At 40.0% G+C, this 15831-nt stretch overlaps 1 protein-coding gene across 1 annotated transcript; it reads left to right on the plus strand.

The window, feature by feature from the left end:
* The first annotated feature begins 4852 nt into the window (after positions 1 to 4852).
* nfil3 (nuclear factor, interleukin 3 regulated) lies at positions 4853 to 14737 on the plus strand. The gene is made up of 2 exons (XM_078214357.1): positions 4853 to 5187; positions 12663 to 14737. The coding sequence occupies exon 2, from the start codon at positions 12926 to 12928 to the stop codon at positions 14432 to 14434; it is 1509 nt and encodes a 502-aa protein (XP_078070483.1). The 5' UTR covers positions 4853 to 5187; positions 12663 to 12925; the 3' UTR covers positions 14435 to 14737.
* Positions 14738 to 15831: the final 1094 nt, after the last annotated feature.

Consider the following 15831-nt stretch of genomic DNA (forward strand, 5'->3'; position numbering starts at 1 on the left):
ATGCAGAGGGATCTGGGTGTCCTTGTGCATTAATCACAAAAAGTTGGTTTGCAGGTGCAGCAGGTAATTAAGAAGGCAAATAGAATTTTGTCCTTCATTGCTAGAGGGATGGAGTTTAAAAACAGCGAGGTTATGTTGCAGCTGTATAAGGTGCTGGTGAGGCCACACCTAGAGTACTATGTACAATTTTGGCTTCCTTACTTGAGAAAGGATATACTGGCAGTGGAGGGGCTGCAGAGGAGATTCACTAGGTTGATTCTGGAGTTGAGAGGATTGGTTCATGAGGAGAGACTGAGTAGACTGGGGCTATATTCATTGGAATTCAGAAGAATGAGGGGCGATCTTATAGAAACATGTAAGATTACGAAGGGAATAGATAAGATAGAAGCAGGGAAGTTGTTTCCACTGGCAGGTGAAACCAGAACTAGGGGACATGGCTTCAAAATAAGTGGGAGCAGATTTAGGACTGAGTTGAGGAAGAACTTCTTCACCCAAAGGATTGTGTATCTGGAATTCCCTGCCCAGTGAAGCAATCAAGGCTACCTCATTGAATGCTTTTAAGGCAAGGATAAATACATTTTTGAACAGTAAAGGAATTAAGGGTTATGGGGAGCGGGCGGGTAAGTGGAGCTGAATCCATGAAAAGAACAGCCATGATCCTATTGAATGGCGGAGCAGGCTCGAGGGGTCAGATGGCCTATTCCTGCTCCTAGTTCTTATGCTCTTATGTTCCAGGGGATTGGTAAAATTGCAGCCCATAACTCAGCTCACAGTAACCTATTTTCTCACAGCAACTCAAAAACAATAGTTCCCTACTTGCGTTATTCCGTTCACTAATGTATTTTGGGTCTTAAAAACAGAATTTTAACACCATTTAATCATTCTTCCTTAATTTATCTTGTCTATTTTATTATCGTGCCTTGTACCATGCATCTTGACCCTTCATCTTCACTCAGTCTTGTTCCCGAATGGTGGTATTAGATACATCCATTGCGGTTTTGCTAATTGTGATACAGATTACTATTGCAAGTATAAAAAGGGATAGCTATGGAAAATGAACTGTAATGGTACAATTCTACTTCAGTGGAGTAGGATAAATTGCTCTTCTAAAACCCTGTTTATACTTGCCCGTATGTTGTTTGTCAGCTGTGGTTACTACAACATGAATCTCTGAAATGCCACTTTTGGCAGATTAGTTTTGTTAAATAAAAGTAATGTAGCTTACATTATTTGGTCTCTTTACTTGCCTGGTAATGGTCACTTTAAGATATTCATAATTTGAAACTAATTTGGTGTAACAAGCAAAATAGAGATCACTCTGCTGTCACAGTTGTCTTTCTCAGTAATTACTATGAATATTGTCATTTTATTAACAAAAGCAAAAAGGATTATTGCTGTTTATGCCAGATATTGTTACCTCTACCACTGAAAGTGGGTGGAGGTAATGTTTTTACCTTTGTTGTTAGTCGGTTTGTCTATTCCAATTCCAAATCTCTTCCTGCACCTAGTGGTGCACTAAGGCAGGCTTTTGCCTGTTTCTGTAGTTAGTTATTCCTGGAGCAGGTCACTAGTCTGTCACCAGAAGCTTCTAGCTTGAGGGGCAACATTCCACATCAAACGTGACTGACCAGGAATCTCTCCCACTCTTACCACCAGCCATTGGAAGGATATTGCAGGTTTACATTCAACCTGTTTTGACTGCATTATGAACATACCTTCTGTTTGTCTGTAAACAATATAAACTTAAACTAATGGGCAGATTTCAATGAAACTTGGTACACATATAGAAGATGGCCCTAGGAATAACTAATTAGTTTTTGGTGAAGATGCAGATCCAGATCCAGGACTATTTTAAAGGATCCATTGACTTGGGAGATAGAGCAAAATAACTTTTTTCTGAATGTTGTGCTTCTATTTAGAATGTTGCCGATTGTCCCCGCTGCTGTGGTGGAATTTGTCACAGCTGTTAAAATGTGAACTGAGTGTTGGATGTGGATTGGCAGAAGCCTCCTCAGTGAGATGGAAGCTCTTAAAAAGATTTATTTTTTCAACTTTGTAGTTGCAGAGCATCAACCAGGCAGGGAAAAGCCTCAACAAAGAGTTGCTTAATTGCATTCGTTGAGTTAACACAGCAATAGCAGAAGTTTGTGCTGTACTGAGTGCCTTGTTCATTTGTTAACATGTACATTGGAAGTGATTATGGGAGATTAGTACCTTTGATTAAAGTAGCATTGTTTTTAATAATTGTTAGCAAAAATGGAACTCTGGCAGATCTAACCATTTAGTGAGATTGACTATATAGTACAGATAAAAAATCATCGCCAATTTAAAACTTGTAGGTTTTAAAGATTCTTCAGAATAGGATTGATAGCAATAGTAAAAATGTGGTCTAGAATTGTATACCAAAATTTTATACAACATCAGGGCCTTACCAACGCACAGAACTCGCAATAAATGCACCTCTAAGTATAAAAATTAACATCTGAAGATATGTAACTAACATTTATGCACATTTAGCACAACATGTTTAAGAGAAATGGGCAGCATGGTGGCACAGTGGTTAGCACTGTTGCCTCACAGCACCAGGGATCTGGGTTTGATTCCTGCCTTGAGTGACTGTGTGAAGTTTGCATGCTCTCTCTGTGTCTGCGTGGGTTTCCTCCCACAGTCCAAAGATATACAGGTTAGGTGGATTGGCCATGCTAAATTTCCCCTTAGTGTCTCAAGATGTGTAGGTTAGGGAGATGGGAGGGGAAAATGCATGGGTTATGGGAATGGGGCAGGGGATGGGCCTGAGTAAGATGCTCTATCGGAGAGTTAGTGCAGACTTAATGAGTCAAATAGCTGCCTTCTACACTGTAGGGTTTCTGTAAAACAAAAATGTAATCATGGAAGCTCATCAATTCTTAATATACCTCATTCTGATTCCATAAAAAGTGCTCCAAAGAAAAGAAAAAGCACAGTGCTGGTCTCAGGGAGGAAAATTATTTTTATTCCTTCATGGCATGTGGGCATCACTGGCAAGGCAAGCATTTATTGCCCATTTCTAATTTGCCTTGAGAAGGTCGTGGTGAACTGTCTTCTTGAACCGCTGACTCTGTGATGAAGGTACTCCTACAAAGGTGAGAATTTTAAATTCAAAATGGCTCCTGGTAAGCAACAGTGTAGATCAGTAAGCACACAGGTGATTGGAAGACAGGACTTGGTGTGAGTTATTATACAGACAGCATAGGTTTGGATGACTTCAAGTTTACGAATTTAGGAGACCAGCCAGGGCAGCATTGGAATAGTCAAGTCTGTAGGTAACAAAAGCATGAACGAGAGTTTCAGCAGCAGATGAGCTGAGCTGTGTGATGACTGGCAATGGCATAGAGGTGGAAATAGTGATAACTATTTGTTTGGAAGTTTGCCTCTGGTCAATTGCCATACCAAGTTTGTAAACAGATTGGTTTAGTCTCAAACTGTTGCCAGAAGAGGGGTGGAATTGGCTTCAGTTGTCCCAATATTTAATTGCAGGAAATTTCTGCTGATCCAGTAGGATGTTGGAAAAGCAGTCTGATAATTTAGCAACAGTGGAGGAGACAAGAGGCAGGGGTGAGGTAGAACGCAGTCTCATCATTGTACATGTGAAATTAACGCTGTGCTTTTGGACGTTCAAGGGGCAGCTTGTAGATGAGAAATGGGGAACCAAGGATAGATCATTGGGAAATACCAGAGCCAAAGATGTGGGAATGGGAAGAGAAGCCATTGCAAGAAGCCATTGCAAAGCGAAGAATAGAACCAGGTGAGAGCAATTCCACCCAGTTGGGTAATGGTGGAGGATTGGCCGCTCAAAGGCTTCAGAGAGATGAGAAGGACAAAGAGTTTACTCAAAGCAAAATGCTGCAGGTGCTGGAAATCTGAAATAAAAACAGAACATGCTGGATAAATTCAGCAGGTTTGATGGGAGCAGGGGAGAGGAAAACATAGTTAACAGCCGGAATCTTACCACCGTTTGTGCTGGTGGGATTTTCCCATCCTGCTGCAGTGAACGGAGATTTGGCTCGCCGCCAAATTCTCCAACCTCGCTGCAGCGGGAGCATGGCATGAGTGGCAGGTAAGATTGTGCCCAATGTTTCGAGTCCATATGACCCTAAAGTTAAAGTTTATTAGTCACAAGTAGGCTCACACTGCAATGAAGTTACTGTGAAAATCCCCGAGCTACCACACTCAGGCGCCTGTTTGGGTACACCTGAGGGAGCATTTTGCATGGCCAATGCACCTAACCAGCACTTTTTTCAGACTGTGGGAGGAAACCAGAGCACCCGGAGGAAACCCACGCAGACACGAGAAGAAAGTGCGAACTCCACACAGACAGTGACCCAAACTGGGAATTGAACCCGGGTCCCTGGCGCTGTGAGGCAGCAGTTACTTGCCATTGTGCTGCCCCTAATAGAGATTGTTTACTTCTGTTGCAACCACATAAGATGCCACTTGTTACATTGGTAAGAGGAAGAGCCATCAGTTTTTAAAAAAATGATTGACATTTTTCACTGGTTGATTTTTGAATTTATATTTTCATTTAAAAAAAAAAGAAATACAAGCGCACACACACACACACCATAATCACTAAACTTGAATTCCCTCGTTCTACTAACTTCCTTTCATTGTGTCGGACCACCTTAAGCCGAGATCTGGCAATGTCCCTGCTGGATGTTCCCTAAATAGCAGTTCAGTGAGATCAGCACCGCCCCCCCCCCCCCCAATAACCCACTCCGTCTGCGTCCGTAACTCTATTTCTCTCCAGTTATGCAACAGCGTGTTATACTGTGCCGCTTTTCAACCTAACCCAGTGCGCTCTCAGCACCCGCCCCCTCTCTGCCCTGGTTCCGGCTGCATTGGCCGCTCCCCTGCTCCCCGCTCGCCGCTCCCCTCCGCTGTGCGGTCGAGCGCGCTGCCAATCAGGCCGCTTCCTTCTCCATTTGCTCAGGGTAGGTTGTTCGGCGGCTGACCTACTAACATAGATCTCGGGCACCATCAGCATCAGACAGACGGCTCTGTGAGCAGAGGCACGGCGAGCTTTCAATGGGAAGTGGAGAAGGACGGAAAGAGGGCTGAAGAAAAGTAAACACAGGTGGACTTGCAGCGCCCACGGGCCAGCCCCCGCTTCGCCACTTAAGCTGCGGGGACTTGATGCTGTTTCGCGAGGTAAAGGCTAGTTTGATTGTGTTTTGCTTTCTGGGGCAGTGCATGTAATAAAACTGGATTTAATCTCCGCCTGAAGGCGCAAATCTCCAGAGCGGCAGCGTTGCCGCGTCTCACTGTGCCGAGCAGCTTCTATATATAAATTCTATATTTATAATAGCTATCCATAGAGCGAGACACTGACCATAACCATCCCATTATGTAACCACAGGAGCGCTGCTCGCCCTTGTAACGAGGGTCTAAGTGTTCTGTGTCTTGCCATAAAACTAGAGAAAGGGGGGAAGAAACCCCAAAACACACACAAAAGAACACGGTAGTCTTAATTTTATAACAAGGAGTTAGGATGTCTGTGTCGCAGATTTCATGTACGTGTATGCAATGCTGAACAAACAGGTTGGTGTGTGTGTAATGGGCTAACTATTTCTTTATGTGACGAATTCCCCATTCTCGTGTATATTTTTATGGCATTATTGCGTTATTAATAGGTTGTTCGCCTGCAGAGCACATCCTGTGCCTTGTAGTGTAGGGCTTGTTCTTGTAAACATTGCATAATATAGCCATTATAAAACGCTGGCAGCATAAAGAGGCTGAATGGGCGCTTTTGTAATCCTGGTATTAGGAAATTAGGACACGGGGGCAGTTCTGTCTTGTCCATTTTTTTTAAAAGGAAAGTATTTTTAAATAGTTAAGTAAATATATGCAACGTTGTTTTGGAAACGGTCCCCGTTGTAGTACAACCCAAAGCTTTTTTTGGGGAGGGAAAAAAGGAGATTCGACAATTCCCAGGACCTTGCGTTTTACTCTCACACCGGTTAATTGATCCTCTCAAATGTATCATTCATTGTAGCAAGTGGCTGTCCCGTCCCTTTGAAGCCAAGCACGCCTGTTTGAAAATGTTGCATAACGTAACCGGGAGGAGGGAAAGGTGAGGATCGAAAGGCAGGGTTTCTAGATTTGTGCGGCCGCTTACCATCAAGCGAACACAAAGCAGAAACGCTATAGTAAAGGCTCGGGATTGTTTTGTGTGTCGATGACTTGGGAATCCATGGAATAATACCTCCAAGGAGTAAGCATTGAAATTTATAATCCGTCTACTGGAATGTAAGCGGACCTAGATGTCTCCTCTGGCTCCTATCTTCCAAAATAAAACTGAGAGAAAAGCTTTGTGTGTTTTTTTTTAAAGTTTTAGCCAGATGGCGCGGCTCCCCCTCCCAGTACAAAGGAGTATGTTGTAGGCGTTGGTGTTGGGAACACGTGAAGGGCAGCGGCTGCATTCCTTTGTTCAGGGCGGATCGGAGTAAAGAGCGAGGCGAAGAACTGAATGAGGATGAATCAGCCGCAGGATCAGCTCGGATGCTGCTTTAGTCACGTATCCTGACTCTTACTGTCGCAATCCAATGAGAGGGAGAGAAAACACAAACACACACACATACGGAGGTACATTATTGTTATGAAGCAATTGCTTCAGGATTGGTACATCTTACCAGAACATTTCATCAGTGCAGTCATAAACACGCTTAGCGTTCTCAACACATTCAATAACATGGGGAGGGGGTACTGGCTGGCACTCAGCAGAAATCGGAGAGGCTTTCTCAAGACCCATTACTTTAGCTAAAGTTTCCTTTTCCCCTCAAACCCTCTCGTTGTGATAGTGATCGATTAATTTGGCCGGATCGTCAGTACAGCTATTCCGCCCCCCCCCCCCCTTCCAATGGTTAGAATGTGGATTGTGTTTTTTAAAAAAAACAAATCTGGTGATTCAATAACATGTTGATAAGTGGAGGGAAAGCTAATGTGTTTTTTTTAATCCAGTTAATTTCTATTAATACACTCGCATCAATGTTCTCGTTATTTAAAAATAATTTCATTGCCCAATTGGTTCTGGATAATTCGGTCTCTTACTGTGTATTTACAAAAGATACAGATTTTTTTCCCCCATTGCTGTATAGAGGAGTTTTCATGGTCAAACTGCCTCGATTGTACTTGTTTTGCTTTAAAAAAATAAGTACATTGTAGTGTTTAAATTGTGTGTCACTATTATTGTTGACCTGACAGCAGGTCTGAATTGTGTGTGGCTGGTTAAATGGGTCATTTGGGATAATGGCTTTATTTCCCCAGTGCTGTGTAATGTCATTCGATCGCTGAGTTGCAATGCGGGGAAAGTTCTTCGGGTGGCGCCACTGTCACCTTCCCTTCTGAACAGCACTTTGTCATTCAGGGGGCAAAACAGAAACTTCTCCCTCTACCCTAACGCCCATCATTATGCATTTCACATTGTGACATAGTTCGGAGGGAAAGCGAATTAGTCACTGAAAAGTATTGACATTGATGCCGCAAAAATTACTGCCGTGTTTTCTGGGCCAAATAAATCAAAATTTTCTTTGAAATTCAAATTAGCTTTACGCAGCATTATGGCCAGGGCTGGTCCCTCTAATCCACTGTGGGATTGCAACACTGTGTACGTTCTTTATCCCCCTCTGCCACTTGACTGATATTTCATCTCATTAACCCCTTCTCTCCTGAATCATGCTGGCAGGCTTTTGGCCGGCTTTGATACAGCTCTTCCCATTGGTCTAACACTTAGGCTCTCATCAGTAATGGTCAAAATTCAGTTTTTAAACCAGTTATAGCATTTCGCCCCAGCACCTTGGCTATGATTAGCTCACAGCAGTCTTAAGCTATTTTGGCTGGGCAATATGGCACCCTGCCAAACGACACACACCATTGATCCGATGAGCTATTGGGATCTTACAATGTTCAATAAAATGTACATCATATTAGGTATGGTGAATGAATTTATCTTTTTTGGCAATAAGAAATTATTACTGAAAGTCATTATTTGCACATTTTAGACATTAAACAGGCTTTATGAAAAGTGGCAAGACAATATTGTTTTCTGTATTTACTTAAAGCGAGGTCAAAATCTATCATATTACTGTAAATATTGTGACCGTAACTATTATGATTTTAAAAAATCAATTGGAAGATGACAATTTCAACCCAATAATCAAGTCTAATCTATTTTAATAATAGAAAAAAAAACATAGTTACAGTTGAGAATCACAACAAACTTAAGTTTTCACTTTGGATACACTGGGTAGTTTTTTTTTGTTTTCTACAAATGGCTTTACAGAATAAAGGTAAACAAAATAATTCTGCTGCTTACATTGGTTATAGTTTATGAGTAGATCCAAACACTAAGCAGATTAACTGATCATCCACCTCATTAGTGTAGTACATTTTTGTTTTTGAGTGGTCATACTATTGTGACATAAGTAGTAAAACATGTAGCCTTTACATGACTAGGTATTTGCCATGATTTAAAAAGCAATATGAACATGCTGGGGTCAATTGAATTAGTTGTATGAAGGTTTTCAATCAATTGAGTAATCAGTTAATACATTTAATTTGTATGATCGAAGCTAAGAAATAAACAGTTCAGTAAAAGGTAATGAATGGCTTAGTAAATATTGTAATTCTTTATGAAACAAATTGTGTTTTGTTTCTCTCTGTGAATATGGAAATAAAATGATCAGATATCAACTGCTTTCAAGACAACATTTTATAGCCAGGAAATGAGGCTTAACACAAATTTAATTTTCAGTAGTGTATTATGTTCAGTATATCCCAACACTTCACATCTTCCAGCATTTAAAAATAATGCTGCAAAATCTTAGTAAGATTCATCGTACCACTTGCGTTGAGGTTGGGCAATGAAAATATTGAACATAAAAGCCGGATATGCTTTCTATTAATTACTAAATTAATTTCAGTTGTTTATTCATTTGAGCTGCAGCTCAGTCGCATTACTCGCTATTCATTCCTAAATGTTCAATAATGTAAAATAAAACTTAGAACCAGCTCTGCTAAATTTTGCACTTCCTCCTTTAAACGGCTGCAGTGAGTAAACAAGATTGTGAAGGACTTCAGCTGATAGTTAAATGTTTAAGCAACATGTTTTATAAATAACCAAATTGAAATTTTTGTTGCAGGTGGTCTTGATGGTTAAAACTGAGGTAATTTAAAAATTAATTCACCCATGATTGTTTCAAATAATCACAGTCTCTGGACCTACCTTCTTTGGGAATGATATACTTACAAATTTTCATTACCTCATACAATATTTTTTATTAAAGAAAATAACACTTAAAAAGGGGTTATTTTGGTGAACCTTCCTGTAGAGTTAGAAGGGTTAAAGGTAACTGATATGAGCTGCTGATAACATTATAGAATGATATATTGTATGCCCATTTCAAAAGCCATGCAGGTATCCATGATTGATGTTCTTTGAACTGGTCAAGGTAGCTTTTTTTTAAATATAAAACTGCATAGCAGGAGAGCAGTTACATTGTTAGAAAAGTGAATGCAGGTTCATTCAGTGACTAATTAACCATCACTCAGTGACAAATTAATCATCAGCAATGTTTTCAAACGTATGTCTGAAAATAAAATAAAATCAGTGTCATTTGGGGTTTTTTGACTTGAATGATAAAATTTTTATTAGGTTTCTGAAAAGTTGGCAAGTATTTTGTACAGGATAACACAGTCATTGAAATATTTGCCAGTTAATATTTTACAGTTGTCTGGGACTGGCCACCCGCCATGATCTTCTGATAGAAGATAAAGAAAATTAATGACTAAGAATTTACAATTGTTTCATTCTGCCTTAAATGCACTCCATTTTAAAATTGAAACTTTGAACTGCGATTTAATTATCTCAGTCCCAGGACATCACTGAGGCATTACTCAGGGTAGTATCCTAGGCCCAATAATCTGCAACTGCTTCATCAATGACCTTTCCTCCATCATAAGGTCAGAAGTGGATGTTTGCTGATGACTGCACAAAGTTCAGCACCATTTGCAACTTCTCAGATACTGCTTCTCAGAAGCAGTCTATGTGCAAATGCACAAGATCTGGACAACATGCACGCTTGGGGATGACAAGTAGCAGGTAACATTCACAGCACACAAGTACTGGGCAATGACCATCCCCAAGCAAGAAAATTTAACCATCTTCCCATAAAACAATCAATGACAATACCATTGCTAGTTCTCTCTCAATAAATATCCTGGCAGGGTTACCATTGACCAGAAATTGACCTGGATGAGTCATAAATACTGTGACTGCAAGAGCAGATCCCAGACTAGGAATTGTGTGACAAGTAACTCTCCTCCTGACTCCCCAAAACCTGTCCACCATCTGCAAGGTACAATGCAGGCATGTGATGGAACGGTCTCCACTAGCCTGGATGAGTACAGCTTGACACCATCCAGGACAAAGCAGCAAGCTTGACTGACATCCCATCCACAACTTTCAACATTCACTTCCTCCATTACTGACACACTCTCTGACAGCAGTGGTGTGCCATCTACAAAATGCTCGGCAGTAACACACCAAAGCTTCTTTGATAGCACCTTCCAAACCCACGATGTCTACCACCTTTTGAAGGACAAGGACAGCAGATGCATGGAAATACCACCACCTGCAAGTACCCTCCAAGCCAAACAGCATCCTGACTTGGAACTATATTGCTGTTCCTTCGCTGCCATAAGGTCAAAATCCTGGAACTCCCTTCCTAACAGCAGTGTAAGTGTACCTATGCCACACAGACTGCGGCGGTTCAAGAACGCAGTACACCATCACCTTCTCGAGGACAGTTAGGGATAAGCAATAAATGCTAGCCTAGCCAATGACACCCACATCCTGTGAATGAGTGAGTAAAAATAGTTACAAAACTATTGTACCCCAATTCTAAAAATTTTCGATTTTGTGAAATTTATTTCAATTTCAAAAAGCAGTGAGGATTTTTTTTAAAAAAAGTTGAAATCTTTTTCAGTTGATGATGAGTCATGTTTTAATCTGGTGTTTGGTTAGGGATGGAGGGAGGAGATTTTCTGTTGCTTCATGTCTTTTCTTGACCCAGTTTCATCAATATTGTTTTGTCAGCAACAGTGGTGAACTCACTATCTGGAGGAATCCACTTGATTTAGCTTAACAGCAAGTCTTATAGTTATATTTAAATACTGTTTTTTTTTAAGTTAGCCTTCACTAAAGTAAGTGCAGAGAGAATAATTTAACTAAAATTTATTAAGACTTTTAAATTTACTTGTATTTACCTATGTTTGGAAAAAGTTGCGTATAATTTACATTCCTTCACAATGCCCTTTTACGTCACAGTGCCAGCTTTAGTAAAGAAAGTTACTTCCTGGATCGTACCTTTTGAATCATCAGTGATATATGCATATTTTCCCAAGCATAAAAAAAGGATGATGAGTCAAAGTAGATCTTAAACGTGAAATGCAGTCTTTATCAGTTATTTCTTTGAAAAGCCAATTAAGTCATCAGCCTTTATACTTGGGCCAACAAAGATGTACAATACTTTCTTTTCTGTAGTTAGTTTTGTATTTGCCCTGTTAATGAATGAAAAGTTCAAACAAATTATGTTTGAAAATTCTCCATCAGATGTTGCACTTGATTATTTATTCTGTGTGAATTAGTCACTTTTAAAAAATTGGTAATAATTTCCATTTGTATATCCCTCTGGGGAGTTAACTTGGTGGGTGGGATCCAGGCTCTGTGAATAATTTTCCAAGTTGTGACTAACAAAAATAATATTTTTGACTATGGTTATTTTCAGAGCTTTCAAGAAACGAAACGTTTTGCAAAATACAGAATTGTCTCTTAGACAGATTGGTTGAGATGTATTACTTGAGCAATCTTTTCAGTCTGTTTTCTAATCATCAGTCTTTCACTCGTTTCCTTTGCAATGTATCTTTATTTTTCTTAGCGATCAGTATTCTGGCCCAAAACCTTGTTGATGTGAACTCCAGACCAATGTACACCCTGTATTGAATTGGAGAGATTGCAGAGGGAAAGGTCGCAGCTTCACTTGTAGCTTATCAGGGACTATCAGTTACACAACAGGGCTTCCCCAATTCCTTGGTGTCTTTAGATTTCAAGGTCTTGCAGGAATAATTGCTCCTGGGAAGAAACCATGCCTGTATTTAATTTAATTAACCAGACATGCATATCATGGAGAAGTGCCTAAAAGCGCTGTACCTCATTATAACCACCGTTTCAAATTTAACCTTGGCTGGCTGATTTTTTTCGGGTGTTGGGGAAACCCAGCAGCTAAAGGGAGGCGAGGTCTCCTAGATTCAGAAGTTAAGTGCCTTTCCTGGTTCACCCTTGCCTGCAATTGGACAGGCCCCAACTTTGAATAAAATTTGGCTTATTATTAGTCTGCATTTTCCCTGAATACCCTTTTCTTTCAACCTGCTGTTTGGAGAGCTGCAAAATATATGAAGTAAATAAATTAGCTTGGAAGATAACCTATAAACCTCCATGAAGCCATTGTAAAATTGGTTTTAAATAAGCATTTTCTCCTAATAAACATGATCATCAAGAAAGATGGTCCAGGAAACTGTTAACATTGTTTTGTTTCAGAATGATTAATGTCTGCTTAATTTTTTTTCAGGTTATCAAGGAGATTGCAGTCTGATTGATGGAATCACTCATCATTTCAATCTCCCAAGTGAAGAAGTAATTTTTGCAGCTTTGCTGAAAACAAAGTGGCATTAAAGATTTGTGTAAGATTAGGGTCTCCAATTGCATTGTTTCACAAGCGGTGAAAGTGTAGAAATAGGAACCTGCTAATGGAAACAAAACTTCCAACAAGACACAAAATAGAAAATAGTTAACTTTTCCAACCTGTCACAGACACAGAACCAAGCAGATATCATGGAAGCCCAAAGATCCGCACTTCAGAACGAAACAGCATTGGTTGAGTCTTGCATTTCTGGGGAACAGATGGTAGTGTTAGCTCCTGTTCTAGAAAATATGGCAGAATCCTTTTCTGCAGATGACAGTCTGCTGAGTGATGACCTGAGCAGTGGCTCTGTCAAACAGAAATCCTCCAGCTGCCGCAGAAAAAGGGAATTCATACCCGATGAGAAAAAAGATGCATTATACTGGGAAAAGAGAAGGAAAAATAATGAAGCAGCCAAAAGGTCTCGCGAGAAGCGACGTTTGAATGATATGGTTTTGGAGAACAAGCTGATGGCGTTGGGTGAAGAGAATGCACGACTGAAATCTGAACTTCTTGCTTTGAAACTAAAGTTTGGATTAATCACTGCAGCATTTTATGCCCAGGAGATACAGAATCTTGGAAATGCTTCTGGGCCAATCTTTCAAGACTATAAACCCTCTAATATAAATTTGCCTTCTTTTGCTCCTGATCATGAACGTAGTTTTCTTGGAAATGGATGTATTTCAGTCATTAAACACTCGCCACCAAGTTCATTGTCGGATGTTTCAGAAATATCGTCAAATGCTCGGGAAAGTCCTCTTCTCCAAGTAGCATGTAAAAGCCCCAGTGGTACCTTCAAGGTTATAAAACAAGAGCCTCTAGAGTTCAAAGTAGATTCGGAGACCTGTTTGAGAGAACGCAGGGAGGATACCAGTGGTTCATATGTCGCCACTGTATACAGAAACTGTATTGGGAGTACCTTCAACAGGAACTATTCACCGCCTTCTATACAGATTGCTAGGTCATCAAGTAACTCACCAAGAACATCAGAAGCTGATGAAGGCACATTAGGAAAACATGCATCTGAAGAGGATGGTGAAGATGAACAGCAAGTGCCTAAAGGCCCAATCTCTTCTCCTGTGGAACCTAAAATTGTAAACAATATCATAGTTAAGGTTCCTGATTCAAACTCTTCTGCACTGCCTCACAAGCTTCGTATCAAAGCTAGAGCAATCCAGATTAAAGTAGAGAATGTGGAGGCATATTATGAAGCACCAGAGAAACAGCCATCATCAACCAGTAATATTTCTTCTAAAATATCTTGCCCATTGAACAGTGCAGCAATGTTTAAATGCAATGCTTCAAATCCAGTACATCCTTCTCTAGCTCCTTTGTCTATTCAGGTAGCAAGCATCAATGATTGGTCTCACAAACCAGAACTTTGGCGTCAAAAAGAAAGTGAAGAGAAATTGGAAGGGCCTTGTAAGAATGTTCACCGCTCCTGTTCCCCTGTTGCACTAAGAAACCAATCGCTTGCTGCTGGGAAAGACTCTACCTACATTCACCAAGGTGTACATTTGGAATCAGAAAACTTGTACTTAAAACAAGGCATTGCAAATTTAAGCGCAGAAGTTGCTTCACTGAAAAAACTCATAGAAAAGCAGCAGGCTGCTGCTTCAGACTCTGGTAAAAGCACTACTGAAAAAAGATTTGCCAACTAAGATTGCAAACTGAAGTAAAAGTAGTAAATTTTATATTATGTTAAATTTTCACTGGAACTGTTTTGTCATTTCACTGTAGTTAAATTGTTTGTTGCAAATGGTCATGTATTGTCTAAAGTGTACATTATGAACATTGTCTTTTGTGGATCTTGTGATACACATAGATTGTACTGTTTGAGATTGTTCACTTCTGTACATTCAAACACCTGATTCAAAGCTGTGGATGAGTCTTTCATCCTTTTGTTTTATTGGATATCAAAAAATGAAATCAGGTACCACAAATTAAACAGTTGATGAATAATAAGACTTGCCTGATTTTTGTTTAACATTTCTGGGATTATCAAGAAACTGTTATGCTTGGTATTTTAGTTATTTTGGTTTAAAATGTATAACTTCATTTATAACTAGTGACTTAAATAACTACAATATCTGTGCAAATTCTCTTTGGTATAGCTTATATTTTAGCATACTTGTGAAGTTATAAAGTTGAAGGCAGATGAATTCAACTCCATTATAGTAAGAAGTCTCTCAACATCAGGTTAAAGTCCAACAGGTTTATTTGGTACCACGAGCTTTCGGAGTGCTGCTCCTTCAATGCATCTTTTTTTTTTCACATCTAATTGAATGTGAAAAGAAAATAATATTTTTCTATTTGTCTTATTTTATATTTCATGCTGTGTTTCTTCTTTCTTCAGTGTTTAGGAATAGAACATTTAACATCCAGTATCAGCATCAAACAGTCTTGGGTTAATTATGTGTATAGTACAGATTTGTAAAGCTTCCTTGACAATGTCCCTAAAAATGTGCTTTAGCACCAACCAGTGACAAACAGCTCAAAATGAAACTTTCTACTTTTTTATGGCAGACGTCTGTTTAAAGTTTATTTATTTGTGTCACAAGTAGGCTTGCATTTAACACTGCAATGAAGTTACTGTGAAAATCCCCTAGTCACCACACTCTGGTGCATGTTTGGATACACTGAGGGAGAATTTAGCATGGCCAATCCAGCATGTCTTTCAGACTGTGGGAGGAAATTGGAGCACTCGGAGGAAACCTGCGCAGACACGGGGAGAATGTGCAGACTCCGCACAGACAGTGACCCAAGCCGAGAATTGAACCCGGATCCCTGGTGCTGTGAGGCAGCAGTGCTAACCACCGTGTCACTGAGTATATTTCCCAAAACTTGTTTGAGGCTATGTGTAATTATTTATTTATGAGTAAGAGAGAGATAAATTTGACCTATCCCAACAGTTTGATCAAAATCAGACTTGCCCAAGGCTCACATGTGGCTCTGGCAGCCCCTCTAGGCTGTCCCTGGAGCCAGTTTTCAAAATGCTAGTCAAACAGTAAGTTTGAGTGGAGGAATCATTGTTCCTCCAATCTCAGACCACTCCCTG

The sequence above is a fragment of the Mustelus asterias genome, chromosome 6, assembly GCF_964213995.1.
Source record: "Mustelus asterias chromosome 6, sMusAst1.hap1.1, whole genome shotgun sequence".
NCBI lineage: Eukaryota > Metazoa > Chordata > Chondrichthyes > Carcharhiniformes > Triakidae > Mustelus > Mustelus asterias.

Coding starts and splice junctions, on each gene's coding strand:
- nfil3 (XM_078214357.1), top strand. CDS start 12,926: ATGGAAGCCCAAAGATCCGCACTTCAGAACGAAACAGCATTGGTTGAG.